This window comes from Hemicordylus capensis, chromosome 2 (genome assembly GCF_027244095.1).
Source record: "Hemicordylus capensis ecotype Gifberg chromosome 2, rHemCap1.1.pri, whole genome shotgun sequence".
NCBI classification, from domain to species: domain Eukaryota; kingdom Metazoa; phylum Chordata; class Lepidosauria; order Squamata; family Cordylidae; genus Hemicordylus; species Hemicordylus capensis.
Genome location: NC_069658.1, coordinates 316,130,816 through 316,149,188, shown reverse-complemented (window position 1 = coordinate 316,149,188; position 18,373 = coordinate 316,130,816). Strand labels below are relative to the sequence as shown.

Here is an 18,373-nt window from a genome sequence, read left to right as displayed (position 1 = left end):
AATAGGGAACTCTCTTAAACCTACCCTCTAGTACTGCAGAGGGCAGCACATCCAGCCAAGCCTATGTCAGGGCTCTTCTGTGTGTTGGATATATCAAGTCATACAGATATTTAGCTGGTATTTGTGAGGGCTTGGTAGCTCCAAGTCTTGTGAAGCTTGGTGCCTGGCTTAAGCCTGTCTGGTGTTCAATATCCACTGCTTAAGGATCACCTTAGCATTATCGTCGCCCAGAGGGAGAAGATACTCTATTGACAAGTTGCAGGGGAGTAACAGCAGGAGAGAGAGCACTCCTGCCTGTAGGCTTCTAGCAGCATCTGGTGGGCCACTGTGTGAAACAGGATGCTGGACTAGATGGGCCTTGGGCCTTATCCAGCAGGGCTGTTCTTATGTTCTTATGACCCATATGATTTTAACGTTTCAGTAAATAGGTGCATCCAATCAGAAGGATATTCATCCTTAAAAATTAGGGGAGCTAGACCAGAAAGGGAATAAATTAATTTCAAGCAAAAGTTGAAAATATAAATCCAGGTACAGGACTCCAAGCTTGACAAGCCCGCTTCCAATTCAGCTTAGCATTTGACACACAGCATGGGGTAGAAAAGATAGCGCTAAGGAATTTAGACTGGATCCTCTCAAGTGGATGGAAATCACTGTATATACAGATCTGAGAGCCATAAAGAAGCTGTGGAATAATCTAGGGTTGAAAAATCTTAATGACAGCTGGGACATATCTACTCCCAGAAGAGAAAAAGAATCTCAAAATCATGGTGGTTGATCTCTAAGCATTTGTAACAGTATAATTAGTTTTCTCTTTCCAGCTGCCTGACACCTGAAATATGATCCCAGATATTTATATTGCATTGCCTGGGCTACATGAACCCCATTATTTTGCCATTTGTGCATAATGGGTTTCTTGGCAAACATTATGACCTTTGTCTTTCAGGTAGTTGATGGAAAGTTGATTTTCATGGCAATAGTCAGCCAGAGCTCTCAACATTTTCCTCATAAGAACAGCCCTGCTGGATCAGGCCCAAGGTCCATCTAGTCTACCATCTTGTTTCACACAATGGCCCACCGGATGCCATTGGAAGAACAGGCAGTTATTGAGGGCATGCCCTCTCTCCCGCTGTTACTCCCCTGCAACTGGTACTCAGAGGCATCCTGCCTTTGCAGCTGGAGGTGGCCTATAGCCGTCCGACTAGTAGCCATTGATAGACCTATCTTTCATGAAGTTAACCAAACCCCTCTTAAAGCCTTTCAGGTTGTTGGCTGTCACCACATCTGTGGCAGAGAATTCCACAAGTTGATTATGCATTGTGTGAAAAAATACTTCCATTTGCTGATCCTAAATTTCCCGGCAATCAATTTCATGGGATGACCCCTGGTTCTAGCGTTATGTGAGAGCGAGAAGAATTTCTTTCTATCCACTTTCTCCACACCATGCATGATTTTATAGACCTCTATCATATCTCCCCGCAGTCGTCTTTTTTCTAAACTAAAAAGTCCCAGGTGTTGTAGTCTTGCCTCATAAGGAAGGTGCTCTAGGCCCCTGATTATCTTGGTTGCCCCCTTCTGCACCTACAATGTCCTTTTTTAGAAGTGGTGACCAAAAATGTACGCAGTACTCCAGGTGTGGACACACCATAGTTTTGTTTAAGGGCATTATAATATTAGCAGTTTTATTGTCAATCTCCTTCCTAATGATCCCTAGCATAGAATTGGCCTTTTTCACAGCTGCTGCACATTGAGTCGAGTCTTTCAACAAGCTGTCCACCACGACCACAAGATCCCTCTCCTGGTCAGTCACCAACAACTCAGATCCCATCAGCATATACTTGAAGTTGGGATTTGTCGTCCCAATGAGTATTATTTTACACTTGCCAACATTGAACCGCGTTTGCCATTTTGTCACCCACTCCTCCAGTTTAGAGAGATCCTTTTGGAGCTCCTCACAATCCGTTTTGGATTTCACTACCCGAAAGAGTTTGGTATCATCTGCAAATTTGGCCACCTCGCTGCTTACCCCTACTTCTAGATCATTTATGAATAAACTAAAAAGCACCGGTCCCAGTACAGATCCCTGGGGGACCCCACTTTTTACTACCCTCCATTGTGAAAACTCTCCATTTATACCTACCCTCTGTTTCCTGTCTTTCAACCAGTTAGGAATCCACAAATGTACTTGTGCCCTTCTCCCATGAGTGCTAAGTTTCCTCAGGAGTCTTTGATGAGGAACTTTGTCAAAAGCTTTTTGGAAGTCCAGGTATACTATGTCAACTGGATCACTTTGATCCACACACTTGTTGACACTCTCAAAGTACTCCAAAAGGTTTGTGAGGCAAGATTTACCTTTGCAGAAGCCATGCTGGTTCTCTCCCAGCAGGGCTGGTTGCTCTATGTTCTTTACAATTTTATCCTTGAGGATGCTTTCCATCAATTTGCCTGGAATTGACATTAAGCTAACTCTCCTGTAATTTCACGGATTGCCCCTGGCTCTCTTTTTGAAAATTGTTTTTACATTTGCTACTTTTCAGTCCTCCAGTACAGAGCCTGATTGCAGGGATAAGTTATATATTTTTGCAAGGAGTTCGGCAATTTCACATTTGAATTCTTTGAAAACTCTCAGATGGATGTCATCCAGCCCTGGCAGTTTGCTTGTTTTCAGTTTTTCCAAACAGTTTAAAACATCATCTCTTGTCATTTCTATCTGACTCAGTTCTTTAGCCTCCATCCCTAAAAAGCCTGTTTCAGGAACAGGTATATGCTCAGTATCCTCTGCCATGAAGACCGATGCAAAGAACTCATTTAGCTTCTCTGCAACCTCCATATCCTCCTTAATAATCCCTTTTATTCCCTCATATACTAATGGTCCAACCGCCTCCCTGGCAGGTTTCCTGCTTCTGATGTATTTTACAAAGCTTTTGTTATTCCCCTTGATGCTTTTCGCTAAATGTTCTTCAAACTCTCTTTTTGCCTCCTTTATTGTTGTTACCTTGCATTTCTTTTGACAGAGTTTGCTGTTCTCCTTATTTGGGCAGACCTTCCTGCCCTCATTTGGGTAGGCCTCATCCCCACCAAAGACCATGACAGGAGCACAGCATCATCTGCATAGAGGAGGATGGCTAAATGTCAACTGATCTATTTTGGTGGATGAAATTCCAGATTAGAGAGTATATCCACCATGTCATTGATATAATAATTAAACAGTAGTGGAGCTAATATACAACCCTGCCAAACCCCCCTCTCAGCACTAACTGGGTTTGGTAAAAATCCTCTGTGGGTTGTAGCACACTCTTCGGTATGGATGTGCATGGAACTGGGTGGGGGACGTTCGAAGGCGGGTGGGTTGTCATTAAGGATGGGGGAATGTGCACTTACCCATCCCTCCACTTTCCCCTCTCTGGCACTCGTTTCTTTGAAAGTCCTATCGGGGTGGCAGCATACCTCCCTGCTGCCCTATTGCTCACTTGACCAGACGCATGCGTCATGCCCAACGGGCCTTAAAAACCCTAATGAGCCCCAGAAGCTTGCAGGAGAGAGAAGAGGAGAGACCACAACTGCTCCTAGGCAGACCCCAGGGTAAGAGACTGGGTGCCTGCCTGTTTGCTTCTCCTGCTGCCCCCTGTCTGTTATCTGGCCCCCAGGACTGGGTGCTGTGCTGAGGTGAGGCCTTGCAGGACTGGGGCCCAGGGAGGAGGGTGACTTGGCTGTTTCCTGGATTCCATCTGCCTAGAGATGCCTGCTCAGGGCTATATAGGGTTCTGCCAGTGGAGGCAGGCACGCCGCCGACGGGATTGCCACTGAAGGGTCGACACTAAAGAGGGTCGCCCCATTTGGGGGAGCCACTTCAGGGGACAGCGAGGGCAAGGGCCAGGTCTCCTGGCCCAGGTATTTGTATGGGGGGGGCATTTAATAGTGGGGCTTCTGTTTTAATTAGTCTTGGATGAGATAGTACTAGGATGTGTCTGGGCTTACCTGGAGATGGGGAGAAAGGGGGCATGTCCACTGACTGTGGGGCGCCTATCCTGGTGGTGGTGAGGAACAGAAGAATTAACATTGGCAGGTCAGTGGTCCGTTACATGGGAAGGGGACTTGGAAATCTAATAGCTGTTTCCCCTTGCGGCTGTCCTTCCAGCTCTTTGACCTTGGGGAGCAGTGCCAACCACCCTTGGAACCTCACCTTGCTCCTCTGTAATGCCAGATTGGTCCCGAACAAATCAGAAACCATCCATGATTTGATTCTGGATGAAGGTGGTATGTATTACAGAGACCTGGCTGGGGGAGGCTGGGGGCACAGTGTGGTTCCAACTTCTCCCTCTGGGGTACTCTGTTAAGGAGCGGATGAGGGACCGTAGGCGGGGAGGTGGAGTGGCTGTGGTCTATAAGAATAATCTTTCCCTTACCAGGATCCCTGTTAGAATGTCGGACCATATCAAATGTGTGTACTTAAGTCTGGGGACCAGGGATAGACTGGGACTTCTGTTGGTGTACCCATCACCCTGCTGCTCAACGGAGTCCCTAACAAGCTGATGGACTTGGTCTCGTACTTGGTGTTGGTACCCCAGGCTTGTGGTGCTGGGGGACTTCAATGTTCACTTTGGGACCAATTTGTCTTGGGCGGCTCAGGAGTTCATAGCAGCCATGCCGACTATGGGCCTATCCCAAGTGGTCTTGGGGCTGACACACATTGCAGGTCACATGCTTGATATGGTCTTCACTCAGATCAGGGTGATGTTCCGTGGGTGGGGAATCCTGTGATTTCCCCATTATCATGGACAGACCACCATCTGGTTAAGGTTGGACTCACAATCACTTCCCACCTTTGCAGGGTTGAAGGGCCTATTAGTATGGTCTGCCCGAGAAGGTTATTGGATCCCATAGGATTTCAAGAAGGCTTGGAGGGATTTAGTGCTGGCTCTGCTGGTGATCCTGTTGATGCCCTGGTGGAGAATTGGAACAGCAAACTCACCGGGGCAGTAGACATGATTGCTCCTACTGTAAGTGTCCTCTCAGACCCACTTCAAAACTGGCCCCTTGGTATATGGAAGAACTACGGGGGCTGAAGCGGTGAGATAGACAATTGGAGCGCAAGTGGAGAAAGGACTTGGCTTGAATCCGACAGATTGCAACATAGAGCTCATTTAAAGACCTATGCTCAGGCGATACGTGCGGCAAAGAAGTGATTCTTTTCTGCCTGTATTGCATTTGCAAGTTCATGTCCGGCGGAGTTGTCCAGGGTTGTGAGAGGGCTAGTATGTGCCCCTCCTCCCTTGAATCAGAATCTGGAACCATTGATTACCCTCTGTGATGTGTTTAATGAATTCTTTGTGGAAAAAATCTCTCATATTTGGGCCGACTTAGACTCCGTCTCCACAATGACTTCAGTGTCTGATGTGGAGGTGTCCAGCAACTCCTCTTGTGTGGTTAGGTTGGATCAGTTCCAGTTTGTGACTCCTGAGGATGTGGACAGGCTGATTGGAATGGTGCAGCCTACCACCTGTTCTCTTGACCCTTGCCCGACATGGCTTATACTATCTGACAGGGCGGTTGTTGTAGAAGGACTGGTAGAGATTATAAATGCATCCCTGAGGGAAGGTAGGATGCCTCCTTGTCTTAAAGAGGCAATTATTAGGCTGCTTCTGAAGAGGCCTACCTTGAATCCCTCAGAGTTAAGCAACTACAGGCCTGTCTTCAAATTTCTGTGGCTGGGCCAGGTAATTGAGAGGGTGGTGACTTCCCAGCTCAAGACAGTCTTGGAGGAAACTGATTCTCTTGACCCATTTAAAACTGGCTTCCGGGCTGGGTATGGGGTGGAGACTGCCTTGGCCGGCCTGATGGATGATCTCCAATTGGGAATTGACAGAGGAAGTGTGACTCTGTTGGTCCTTTTGGACCTCTCAGTGGCTTTCGATACTATCGATCATAGTATCCTTCTGGAGCGTCTGAGGTGGTTGGGAGTGGGGGGCACTGCTCTGCAGTGGTTCCGCTCCTACCTTATGGGCAGATTCCAGATAGTATCCCTCGGGGACTGTTCTTCAAAATCTAAACTGTTATATAGTGTCCCTCAGGGCTCAGTATTGTCTCAGATGTTGTTTAACATCTACATGAAACCGCTGGGAGAGATCATCAGGAGATTTGGTGCAGGGTGCTATCAGTATACTGATGACACCCAAATCTATTTCTCCATGTCAGCTTCATCGGGAGAGAGCTTTACTTCTGATGTATAGTAAATCAGAAATGCATAGAAGTTCACAGCTTGACATAAGCAACGCTATTATGTTTAACTAAACTCAAGGATCTGCTCTGCTGGAAGGATGCTTACTACTGTGTATTCTCTCTGGTAGTTTTCCGTCCCCCACAGGTTAGAGTGACCATGGATTTAGAATGTAGAACAATTTTAAGATAAGGCTGTCTGTCTGCCTGCGTGCATGTTTGTGGTTTATTCCCTAATCTTAGCAAGCCATGATGACATATTTGCTATGTGGCTGAACAACATGTTGTTCTGGAGAACAATTTTAAGAGTATAAAATGTATGCTCTCTGTATGGTCCTTTGTCTTGTTTTGAGCATGAGCCAAACAATACCATTACTACTTGAGAGTAAATAAACCTTTGATCTTGTTATCTCATCTGGGCTGATGATTATTGGGCTCCATCTGCCCAGGAACGAACCTCCTTATTGGGGACAAGGTTACCCTGATACACCACTTCCCTAAATGCCTGCCTGGAGGCGGTGATGGGCTGGATGAGGGATAACAAACTGAGTTTGGATCCAGATAAGACAGAGATACTTATTGTGTGGGGTCAAAACTTGGGAGATGAGTTTGATCTGCCTGTTCTGGATGGGGTCACACTTCCCCGGAAGGAACAGGTGTGCAGTCTGGGGGTGCTTCTGGATCTGGGCCTCTCCCTCGTTTCCCAGGTTGAGGTGGTGGCCAGAGGTGCCTTATATCAGCTTCGGCTGATACATCAGCTGCGTCCATTTGAGATGAACGACCTCAAGACAGTGATACATATGCTGGTAACCTCCAGACTGGACTACTGCAATGCGCTCTATGTGGGGCTGCCTTTGTATTTAGTCCGGAAACTACAGCTGGTTCAGAATGTGGCAGCCAGGTTGGTCTCCGGGTCATCTTGGAGAGACCATTTTACTCCTGTATTGAAAAAGCTACACTGGCTACTGGTAGGTTTCCAGGCAAATTCAAGGTGTTGGTTATAACTTATAAAGCCCTAAATGGCTTGGGCCCTGGGTATTCTTCTTCGGCATGAACCTCACTGCCTATTGAGATCATCAGGAGAGGTCCATCTGCAGTTGCCACTGGCTTGTCTGGTGGCTACTCAGGGACGGGCCTTCTCAATTGCTGCCCCGATGCTTTGGAACACGCTCCCTGCTCAAATAAGAGCTTCCCCATCTCTGACAATTTTTAAAAAATCTTTAAAGACACATTTGTTCACCTAGGCTTTTAATTAAATATCATTTTAAAAGTTTTAACTTCCTTTTAAAATATTGTTTTAAGGTTTTAAATTCTTATAATATTTTAACTTTTTGTTGTCATTTATTTTAACCAATGTTTTAGTTTGTCATTTTTTGTTTTAACTAATGTTTTAACTTTTTGTTTTTGTTGTAAGCTGCCCAAAGATGTAAGTTTGGGGCAGTATAAAAATATGTTAAATAAATTAATAAAATAAAATAAATGATCCTCAAGGACAATCTTCTTCATTGAAAGGACCGTGGGCCAAAGCTAAATATTCTGCATGGTCCCCCTGGCATTACATGGAGATGCCTATTCTCACTCACTGTACAGTGCTGTGGCTTGCCCAGTGCCAGGAGACTCCTTTAAGGGAAACAGAGCCTTTTTGAGCCCCTGCACCATATTTTGGAAGGTATGCATGGAGTGCTGGAATGTATAGAACTTCCCAGAACTTTCCCTGTTGAGCTCCAGGAATACACTCCCTAGTGAAATAAGAACCTCCCCATCTCTGACAGCTTTTAAAAAGTCTTTAAAGACACTTCTGTTCACCCAGGCTTTTAATTAATATTCTTTTAATGGTTTTAATGCTGTTTTAAAATATTCTTTTAAAAATTTCAAATTGTTGTAATGTTTTAAACTTTTTGTTTTTGTTTTAACTAATGTTTTACTTTCTGTTTTTATTTTGTTGTAAACTGCCCAGAGACGTAAGTCTTGGGCATTATAAAAATATGTTAATACATACATACATACATACATACATACATTTGATTTTTAACAGAATGCAAGGAATGCAAACCTCCATGGTTTGCATCCCTTTGTGGGTCTGTGTAAAGTTGTGGAAGACAGAAAGAACCATCATAGAGGTGAGCCTTGTTCTTTATCAGTGTTGCTTGATATAATGGATGAACACTCTCATTAAAAAAAACCCCATCCCCTGACATTTATAATTGGGCTCTGAAACAAGTCTAGAGCTGATGTAGACCCAACAAGAACAAGGTCAAATTCTCTGCATAGTATGTCCCTACCAGCAGCCTGCCAGCATCATTACCATAGCATTTCAGCATGCTGTGGCAGACAAAGCTGCTTGAGCAGTTATTTGTTTTTCCAAACATGGATTATGTGTTCCCTTTTATTTCAGGGAATCTTCATCTTTTTCCTAGTGAAATACAAGCCATTGAAGTACAACAATGTATATATATACCCAGATTGGGGCTATGGAATCGGGTGGATGATGGCACTCTCCTCCATGGTTTGCATTCCTTTGTGGATCTGTGTTAAGTTGTGGAAGACAGAAGGAACCATCATAGAGGTGAGCCATGTTCTTTGTCCGTGTTGCTTGATATAATGGATGAACACTTGCAGTTAAAATCAAATGAAGGAAACAAGTTGTATTTTGAGCTACTATAAGCTATTCTGCAACTTACAAAGTCAAAGTTGGGGCTGTACTTTCTGTGATGCAGTAGGCACTGATGGGAACTGTGGACCCACTCCACTACTTTGTTTTTGATCTTCGGAAGGCTGGCTCATAGTGATAGCTATGAATAAAAAGGCAACAGCAGTTGAGTTGTAAGTTGTGTTATGCCCAGCAGGTGTTCAATTTTAAAAATGACTGATATGATGTGCAGTATTATAGAGCTGAAATGCTGCACCCCAGGGCTGTGGTAAACTCCTAAGGCAGCTCTGATGCTGTTAAGAATGGGCAGTAGCACAAGCAGCACTACTGCAGTTTTTCTCCAGTCTCAAAAATGGGGGGAGCTGTGGCAGCCCTGCTTGTGCTGATCCCCATTCTTAACAGCATCGGGGCTGTGTTAGGACTGCAGTAGCTCTGGGGAACAGCATTACACCTCTGGAACACTGCACATCATGTCAGCCATTTTTTAAAAAATAAAACATTGTAAATATAAATAATGGTTAAACATTGTAAATAATGTCCCATGGAGGTTGTGTAGCTCCCTTTAGTCAATGCATGTCTCAGGTGGAAAGGAATACTACCTGCCAGGAATACTTCAGACGCAGGATAACTTAGAATGCAGGGGTGAGACTTAGAGGAGGTTTATTAGAAGCTTTCTAGCTCTGTGATTCAGTATTGGCTTAAAGGAAAGTGTATCATAAGTAGAAAGTTCAAATTTTTGATTAGGACTTCAGCAGCTGGAAGGAAACTCAGGTTCATAAATGCCTAAAAGATTAACATATTAAACAAGTAATAGAAGTGAAGATGAAACTGAATATATGCTACAGGCAAAACAAGATGGTCCAGTGCAGACCTGCACAATTTGTGACTCACCAAATTAAAAACAACTCACAGCCATATATTGTATCCTGTCAGTTCTAGGCAGCTACAAAAATATGTGGCTGATCAATCCTCTGACAGGTCTGATGGGCTGTATTCAGCTTGGTGCAGTGTGCAGGTCTGGTTGAATACACTAGAAGTATGGTATGATATCTTCTCAGCCCTTATGGACTCATAGTTGCTTTGGGGAGCAACATGCTTTTTAAAATCTTACAGACACTTCAACATAAGGTAATATAAAAGATCAGGAATAACCATAATATAGTTCTAGGTAAATTTATACATACACACACTATATATATATTTATATTCATATTCTCATATAGATAGGTAGATAGATAGATAGATAGATAGATAGATAGATAGATAGATAGATAGATAGATAGATAGATAGTAAAAGTTGATGGTACTTGTTAGAAATATGTAAAAATTAACAATGACTTTTTTGAAAATTGTAGTCTATAAGAGGTCCTCAAACATATGCTGATTGATTCATTGATTCTTGTATCATAAAAAGTCTTCATATGCTGACTGAATCATATAATCTTTTGTTTCTGTGTGAATTCCAGTCCTTGTAATTGCTTACATAGTCAGACGCATTTCAACCTTCGGTCTTCCAATGCCTATTTTCAAATAATACTTGAAAATAGTATTTCCTCACAAGGACAATGCACCTCCAACCTCCTTCTAATCCAAAGAAGTTTTCACGATTTCCCCCAAATCTCCCTTAATAATCAACTTGCATATTGTTCTTCTATAGGGCATTAAGCCCTTATTATAAAAGTTAAAACATTATAGAGCCACTTATCCATATGTAGTCAACTTCTCCACCAGAAGTTTAAAATTCAAACTTCTTGCAAAGGGTCTGCAGGGCAATGAAATCAACCACACCTATCATGCCATGTGTGGGCTCTTGGGACAAGCACTGCTGCAGCAGGAAGCTGCATGTGATGGCGGAGCGCAGGTAAGGGCCTGCTCTCCTTTTTAAAGATCTTGCTTGCCACTCCCTTCCCCTCAGAGCTGAACCAGTGCATGAACCTCAGTTTGTGCAAATCCCTGCTATACACTCGTACATGCTTTTGTGTTAATGACCGTATCTGTGTTCATTCTAAAAGTGAACTTTGAGGTACAAGTCCCTCAAATGCATGGTATAGTTAGGAAGTGAACTGCTGCACCTGTGTTCAACATAACATGTGGATAACTGTACCTGTTTACAGATCTGTACCTCTGAACACTGTAAACAGGTACAGTTATTCACATGTTATGTTGAAAACATCACATGTTATGTTGGACACTCATTGAGGCTATTCATGCGAGTGTGCAAAACTGGGCTAAGGGAGACCAGCACATTTTTGCACGCTCATGTGAACTGCCGGGATCGAGCCTGATCATGAGCTAAGCTCCATTCTGTGAGAGTTGAACATAAGATGTAAGTAGGACTATAGTGTGTGTTTCTGAGACACAAAGAAAGCTTATGTTCCGTCTTCTTTATTTTTCAGAGATTCAGGAAACTAATTGTCGCTAGCCCGGACCTGAAAATGAGGGGAAAGCTTGGAGCCGGTGCATATGCTGCTACGGTGAATGATTGCGATGCCAAACTGAAAGGTGATGGCAACATTTCAGCCATCACAGAAAAGGAGACACATTTCTGAAAGAACTCTCTTTTGACTTTTTTTTTTTTTTTTGTAAAAATAAATACATAAAATACTTCACTTAATTATAGAGGCCGGCTTGTTTGCACAAATTTATTAACAAGTTAATTTTAAAGTGAACTTGTATACTTGTTTAAAAGTGATTTTTAATTATTATATAAGTAACGATTATATATGTATATATATATAAATGAATAGAATTGTTTGTTAGTGACGACTTGTAATATGGTGATTCCAGTAAGTGTTTTATAGATCCTAGAAGGACCTGTATAATGTGTTGTAAAACTTTTATACTTTGATTTTTTAAAAGGTATGGTGTTGTATAGCTATACACTTTCTAATTTGTCTGCATTTCAGACCATTTCAGCTTCTACTGTATGTATATAAAGAGGATCACAGTGTCCTTATGTTAATATCTAAGGGAATTGTCTTAGGATGTGTAGCTCTGTTTCAGTATGTAGCTTTCTGAATTTGGGCCTCACCCAAAGCCCATGGGTGTCATTCTAAATCTTTTTGTTGTCTATTGAATAGATTTGCCAGATGTCACTAAATTCAGACCCTGACATTAATTTTCAGCTCTTAGGCATTTATACTGTGAGCTACAATATAAACCTAAATGCCCACAATGAACATGCTTTTGATTTGGTAAACCTGCGTTCATAGGCCTGGAGGCCATGCCTTTGCGAACAACTCTCTGGATCTGATACCTTCTGTGCCATTGGTAGAGATGTGCACAAAGCATTTTGGTGCCTCTAATTCAAGGCATCGAAACACTTCATACTGCCCCAGCCAAATCGTTTCAGCATGGGCCAAGTAGGTGCTTTAAAAGTAGGAGGGCAGATCTTAACTGCCTCTCCATCACCCATTTGCCACCCCCCGCTGCCCCACCATGGTGCCCTCCATATTAAACAGCTACGGTTTGTTCCAAAAAGCCATGCCATGTGAGGGCTTCCTGCTTAGGAACAGGAAGTTCCCTGTCCCAGCAGCCCACGAGTGGCATCAGCAAATAAATGATGTCTGCTCATGCACAGACATGATCCTGAGTGGTCAGCAACACCATGCTGCCTTCCTCCTTTTAGAAGGAAGACCTGCATTCCTTTTAAAGCCACCCCCACGTGCACAAAACGTTTTGTGCATTGGTCATTGGCCACAATCCAGATAACTGTGTGACTAGCTGAGCTTTTGACTTGTGTTTATTGAACAGTAGCTCCCAAACCACATGGAAACCACTTTTGAAGCTTTCAGAAGTTTCCAAAGCATTTTGTGTTAAATCATAGGGCTTTCTAATTCATGGAGGAGGTGGGGGGGGGGACAAATGTTATGTCTAAACTTGAGATACCTCTTGGCACAGCTGTAGTGGTTCTATGGTTGTTTGGGGATGGAGCTATGGCTCAGTGTAAGAGCATCTGCTTTGTATGCGGAAGGTCTCAGATAGAATTCCTGGCATCACCATGTAAAGCTGATAAGGTCCTCCAAATGAGGCTCTGGAGATTCACTTCCAGTTAGTATGGACAATACTGAGCTAGATGGACCTGGTCTGATTCAGTGTAAGGCAGTTCACATGTATAATGATGTCTCAATCAGGACTGCAGGATCATATTTTTTTCCTTATAGGCCTAGGCAAATTCTTTTTCTGGAGCAAAAGGGCAGGGGGAAACACACCCTCCTAAACCTCTTGCCACCCTTGACCTGCTTACTACACTCGTAGAAATGTGATGGAACGAAGTCACCACTGAATTACTATTTTTTTTCCTAAAAGCTTACCATAAAACTATTTTTATACATAAAAGAGCTATTAATATAATAGTGACTTTAATAGAATCTAAATTCACTGGTGCTGCTTCATCAGATTTTTAAACCGTTCACATTGTATTTATTTTTATAGACCCCATGGATTGCATACAATGTCTCAGTGGGTATGGCTTTTGTGTTGCTTTCACAGAGATGTGTATATGAGTTTGTGCATGTGAAATTGAAGGAGAGCTATAATTTGATGGTAGGTGATCAAGTAATCAGACATTGGTATCCATAGGCACTCTCTAAAAGCAGATGTTCTTTCAAATATTGATGAATGTGAAAGTGAGAATTTGTAGCATTTATATGGCATTTTAACCCATTGTTTCATCTACCACCTGGCTCAATATTCACAAACACTAAAATAGGTTAGTATGGATGAATTTCCAATTCATCCATCAGCATGCAAGCCTTAATTGTTTGATGGGACAATCCACCAGTTTACCATTCTTTAAGCACCATAACTGGTTATATGGCAAGGCAGGTAAAAGATAACTAAGCCATATTGACACCTTCAGGGTGCGGTTCTGGTCTGCTATCCTTGATTATATAACTCCACCATAATAGTTAGAGATACAATGTGCTCAGTTTTTACTGAAGTTGATCTTCAACTGGGTATGTGGCCCATTTTGCAAATGGGCAATTGAGACATGTCATTTTTAACTTGCCCTTAATTGGAAAAAAAGAAGAGTTTTAAACTCAGGAGTGATATTATGTTACTTTGTATTATCAGTGTTATTGTTTCATAAACTGCCCAATCAACAGGATGTCTCACTCAGCTTTCAAAGTGAATTCACTTCAGTATAAGCGGTGCTCCCCTCCATGTATACATATGCATTACCAAAGCTCCCATTTCCAGTCTATTTCTGGTAGAAATCTTAAAGTACATCATCCCTGGAAAACAACCATGGTGTCTATTACTTTAGGTGTTTTACTAGGAGTAAATTTTTCAGAAATGTGTTTGTATGCATAATTGGGAGCATCATCCATATAATATTAACATCTACATACTTTTAGTAGGTTGAGTGCACATTCAAAACTGCTCTACATCTGTCACTTTTATGTTGTACTTCATCAGTAAACCTTATTGAACTAATAACATCTAATTGTTCACTGTATCTGAAAGATGCATGATAAAGGAACTCCATCATTGCAGCTCTACACTTAACCCTCTTCATAGATATTATAGCTTCAGGTAAAAATGGGGAGAATAAAAGTCAGACCGGGCATCGATATGCATTATGTAGTCTTGAATTTTTTGACCGTAATATTTAGTGTGTGCTGTTACAAATTTTTATTTATTTTGCTCTTTTTTGTTGGACAGCTATCAATTCCTAGAACCAATGCACTGTTGTTTTAGAATGTAATCAAGCACCAGTCAAAAGGAAATGAAGCTTTTCATCTGGAAATTGTGTGGGCTGTATTGTGTATTTCTGAACTGTTTTCCTGTTCAGTGTCTGGTGAATCACTGAGAAATTTCAATCTCTGTCTTTTAAGCATGTGATGCCTGTAGTAAGTAGTTGAAGTAATCCTATTCATCAGAGCTATTCACAAATCAAGATTTTCCCAAAGTGTGCAGTGATATGTTTCACAATGCCACACAGGGGCGTAACAAGGCTGGAGTGGGCCCAGAGACAAAATTTTAAAATGGACCCCTCACTGATACACACACACTTCACAATATATAGTTATGTGACTTGCCTCTGGGGGGCCCCTCGAGGTGTGGGGGTCCCCAGGCAGCTGCCTCCCCTTGCCTAATAGTAGTTACGCCCCTGATGCCACATCAGCCAGTCATGGTGCCATAATTTCAGGCAGTTCAAGCGCTCGTTTAAGATAACGCGCCTCTCACTGTCACTAAGCAAATGGTTTTTGGAGGTGGATTCTCACATGACTTTGAACTGTTGTTTTCATCCAAGTATCCCAATAGGTACTGTTTTTGGAATATGATTCCTATTCTGCTGCTATGAACTATTTCACCAATAGCTTTATACACATACATGTGGTTTGGCATGGTCTAAAGCAGTGTTTCTAATTTGCTGTGCTTGTAAATGTGCACATTTAATACTTGACTCATTTAACACTTCTACTGATTATTTTTTTTAAAACATATGGGGTGGGGAATTGGGTTCAAATTCCTGACTAGATCTGTGGTTGTTTTTTTCTGGAACAAAATGTGAAGATAAAAAGCAATGATATTGTGATGACTTCTTTTGATATGCAGTAGAAAACAATAATGTCCTTTTCTGAAATATATGCAGTATTATTCAGAAGTAAAGAAGAGCCCAGATTTATGTACTGTTTTACACAACGGAAGTTTTTATTTGGTATTCAAGGAAGCACAATATTTTGTCTGCCTATTCCTTTTTTAAAAATTAAAGAAAATGGGTAAACACATGCAGAATATGCTTCGTGTTCTTGTTTTATATTCATGAACTTAAATGGTTGTAGCCTTTGTTGTAAAGAAATGAAGCACCCCCATTTTACAGAAAGCAGCATTCACCACAATAGCACAGAGTTTAAGGGTAAAGCAGTAGCATAATTTATTATTATTTTATTTATTTATTCAATTTCTATACCACCCTTCCAAATTGGCTCAGGGTGGCTTACATTAAAACAAAACAATTAAAACCAATAAGGCCATTAGTTGACCCACCTGGCAGTATTGGGTGTAGAATCAGAAGGGTGTATCATAACCTTGCACTTCGTGAATGGAAGTCCTTCCACTCATGGATGGAGAGTTGCACTGATAGAAGGGAGCCTACATGAGCACAGCCCTCCGCTTTTGAATGGAAGTACTTCTACTCACAAAGTATATAACCCAGTGTCTGATGCAAGAAGGTAGTCTGTAGGGATGTGCACAAATCATTTTTCTTAAATTCAATTTGTGCCCAAAACAAATCACCCCTGATTTGTTTTGTCTCGAAATCTACCCCATCCAAATCACCCAAGATTCGGTTTGTATTTGATTTGATTTGATTTGGAATTGGACCAATTCAGACCACATAACAAGGTCCTGAGGACACCAAATTTGGGTGGTGGGTAGGTCCCCAAGGGTGCCACCTACCACCCAAACTTCAAGGCAGCGGGACACTTGGTTGATTTTAATGATTTTTTTTTTTTTAGTTTTTACTGATTTTGAACATTTCTGCCATAGGAGACAATGGGGATTCAAAGTAGCCATATCCTAACCCTAAAACAGATCCCCAGATTTCTTTCTTTTTTAAAAAAAAAAAGCTGAGCTCTAGCCCTTGTAGAAGTGGAGTTATGGAGCAAAATGTGCAGTCATTTTTCAAGTGTTTGGATTCTTTGGTGTGTATAATAACTTTTCTTCATAATGAATCCCTATGAGGATTCATTGCACACCTTCATTTCTTCTGTTCATTTTGACTGTCACTGGACAGTGCCAACTGTCAACTGCCATGTGCCAACTACACCACCACCACCTGCAAGGCAGTGGGGTACTCATTTTAATTTTTAGGAATATTGAAATGTTTGGATTCTTTGGTGTGTATAATAACTTTTCTTCATAATGAATCCCTATGAGCATTCATTATACACCTTTGTTTCTTCTGTTCATTTTGACGATCATTGGACAGTGCCAACTGTCAACTGCCATGTGTCAACTACACACACACACACACTGGGGTACTCAGTTTATTTTTTTTTAGGTATTTTGAAGTGTGTAGATTCTTTGGTGTCTTCATTACACTCCTTCATTTCTTCTGTTCATTTTGACCCCACTGCTCTGCAGGTGGGGGTGCGAAATTAGTGGCATCCCATACAAGCCACTGAGAACTCAGTTTTTATTTTAGGAATTTTTGAGGTGTTTAGACTCTTTGGTGTGTAATGAATTATGAGGAAAGGTTATTCGACACTAAAGAGCCTAAACACTTGAAAAAAATCCTAGAACATAAACTGAGTAGTAGTTGGCACATGACAGTTGGCACTGTCAAAAAGACAGTCCAAATGAATAGAATAAATGAAGGTGTGTAATGAATCCTCATAGGGATTCATTGAGGAAACGTTATTATAGACCAAAAAAATCCAAACACTTGAAAAATAGTGACCACACATTTTGCTCCCTAACTTCACTTCTACAAGGGCTAGAGCTTAGCTTTTTCTTTTTCGTGTTTTAATGAAAGCTAGGAATCTGGGGGAATTAATAGGAAGTATCCAAATCTTGAATCGATTTGAATCGAATCAGGTGTGATTCGATTTGTACCCGAATCTAGCCAATGGACCACAAGGGTGATTTGTCTCCAAATCACACAAATCATCTCAATTCGGGTACAAATCGATTTTTACCCAAATCAATTTTCACATCCCTAGTAGTCTGTACCATAGCACCAGCACCAGGATCTTACTGTTCAATCCCATGAGGCACTATAAGAGTAGAGTGTCTCATTGGATCAGACCTTTTAGTCCATCTGATGTTGTACAACTATAGGAACATTTATTTGTTCCAGGTAATACAATGACTGGAAAGTATCTGAAGAAAAATCAAAAATTAACCAAAGAGATACGTGTGTGTGTGTGTGTGTGTGTGGTGTGTGTGTGTTTAAAATATCACACAGTTGTTTAAAACTCACCACCCCCACTGGACTGGTGCTTAACAACCACTACTGCCTCATCCTATCTAATACTGCTTCACAATAATGGCTCATGGTTCTACTGCTCCCTGGAGTGATTAAAATATAAAAAAGGGACAGAGCTGAGTATTGCTAGCATACTAGCAACATCCTAGATTCAATCAAATTGGAAGAGGTTCATAAGGAGGGCAGTTAGGGACTAGGAAGCAAGCCTATGAGGAAAGGTTTATCTATCTATCTATCTATCTATCTATCTATCTATCTATCATCTATCAAATTTGTACATCTCTGAGTGGTTTACGATTTGTACATCTCTTCATCTCTGGGCAGTTTAAAGCAACATAAATCAGGTTAAAATACAGGAAATAAAAAACATAACACAATTTAAAACTGGAGTCAGATTAAAAAGTTTGGGTGAAGAGGTAAGCCATCAAGTACTTATTAAAGGTTTCCAGAAATGGGAAGGCTTGTATTTCAGTAGGGAACGCATTGAACAGTCTCAGGGGGGCAACAGAGAAGGCCCGTCCCCTTGTGGGCATCAGACGAGCTGATGGCAACTGGAGATTAACCTCTCCGGA

The 18,373-nt window shown here is 41.8% G+C and overlaps 1 protein-coding gene across 2 annotated transcripts in view; it reads left to right on the top strand.

The window, feature by feature from the left end:
* Positions 1-15,607, top strand: part of SLC6A11 (solute carrier family 6 member 11) — a 283,028-nt gene extending 267,421 nt beyond the window's left edge. For both annotated transcript variants that reach the window (XM_053294644.1, XM_053294643.1), the window contains 2 exons: positions 8,609-8,779; positions 11,260-15,607. In XM_053294644.1, coding sequence (XP_053150619.1) covers positions 8,609-8,779; positions 11,260-11,412 — 324 coding nt within the window. In that variant the 3' untranslated portion in view covers positions 11,413-15,607. The remainder of the gene's footprint in view (positions 1-8,608; positions 8,780-11,259) is intronic.
* Positions 15,608-18,373: the final 2,766 nt, after the last annotated feature.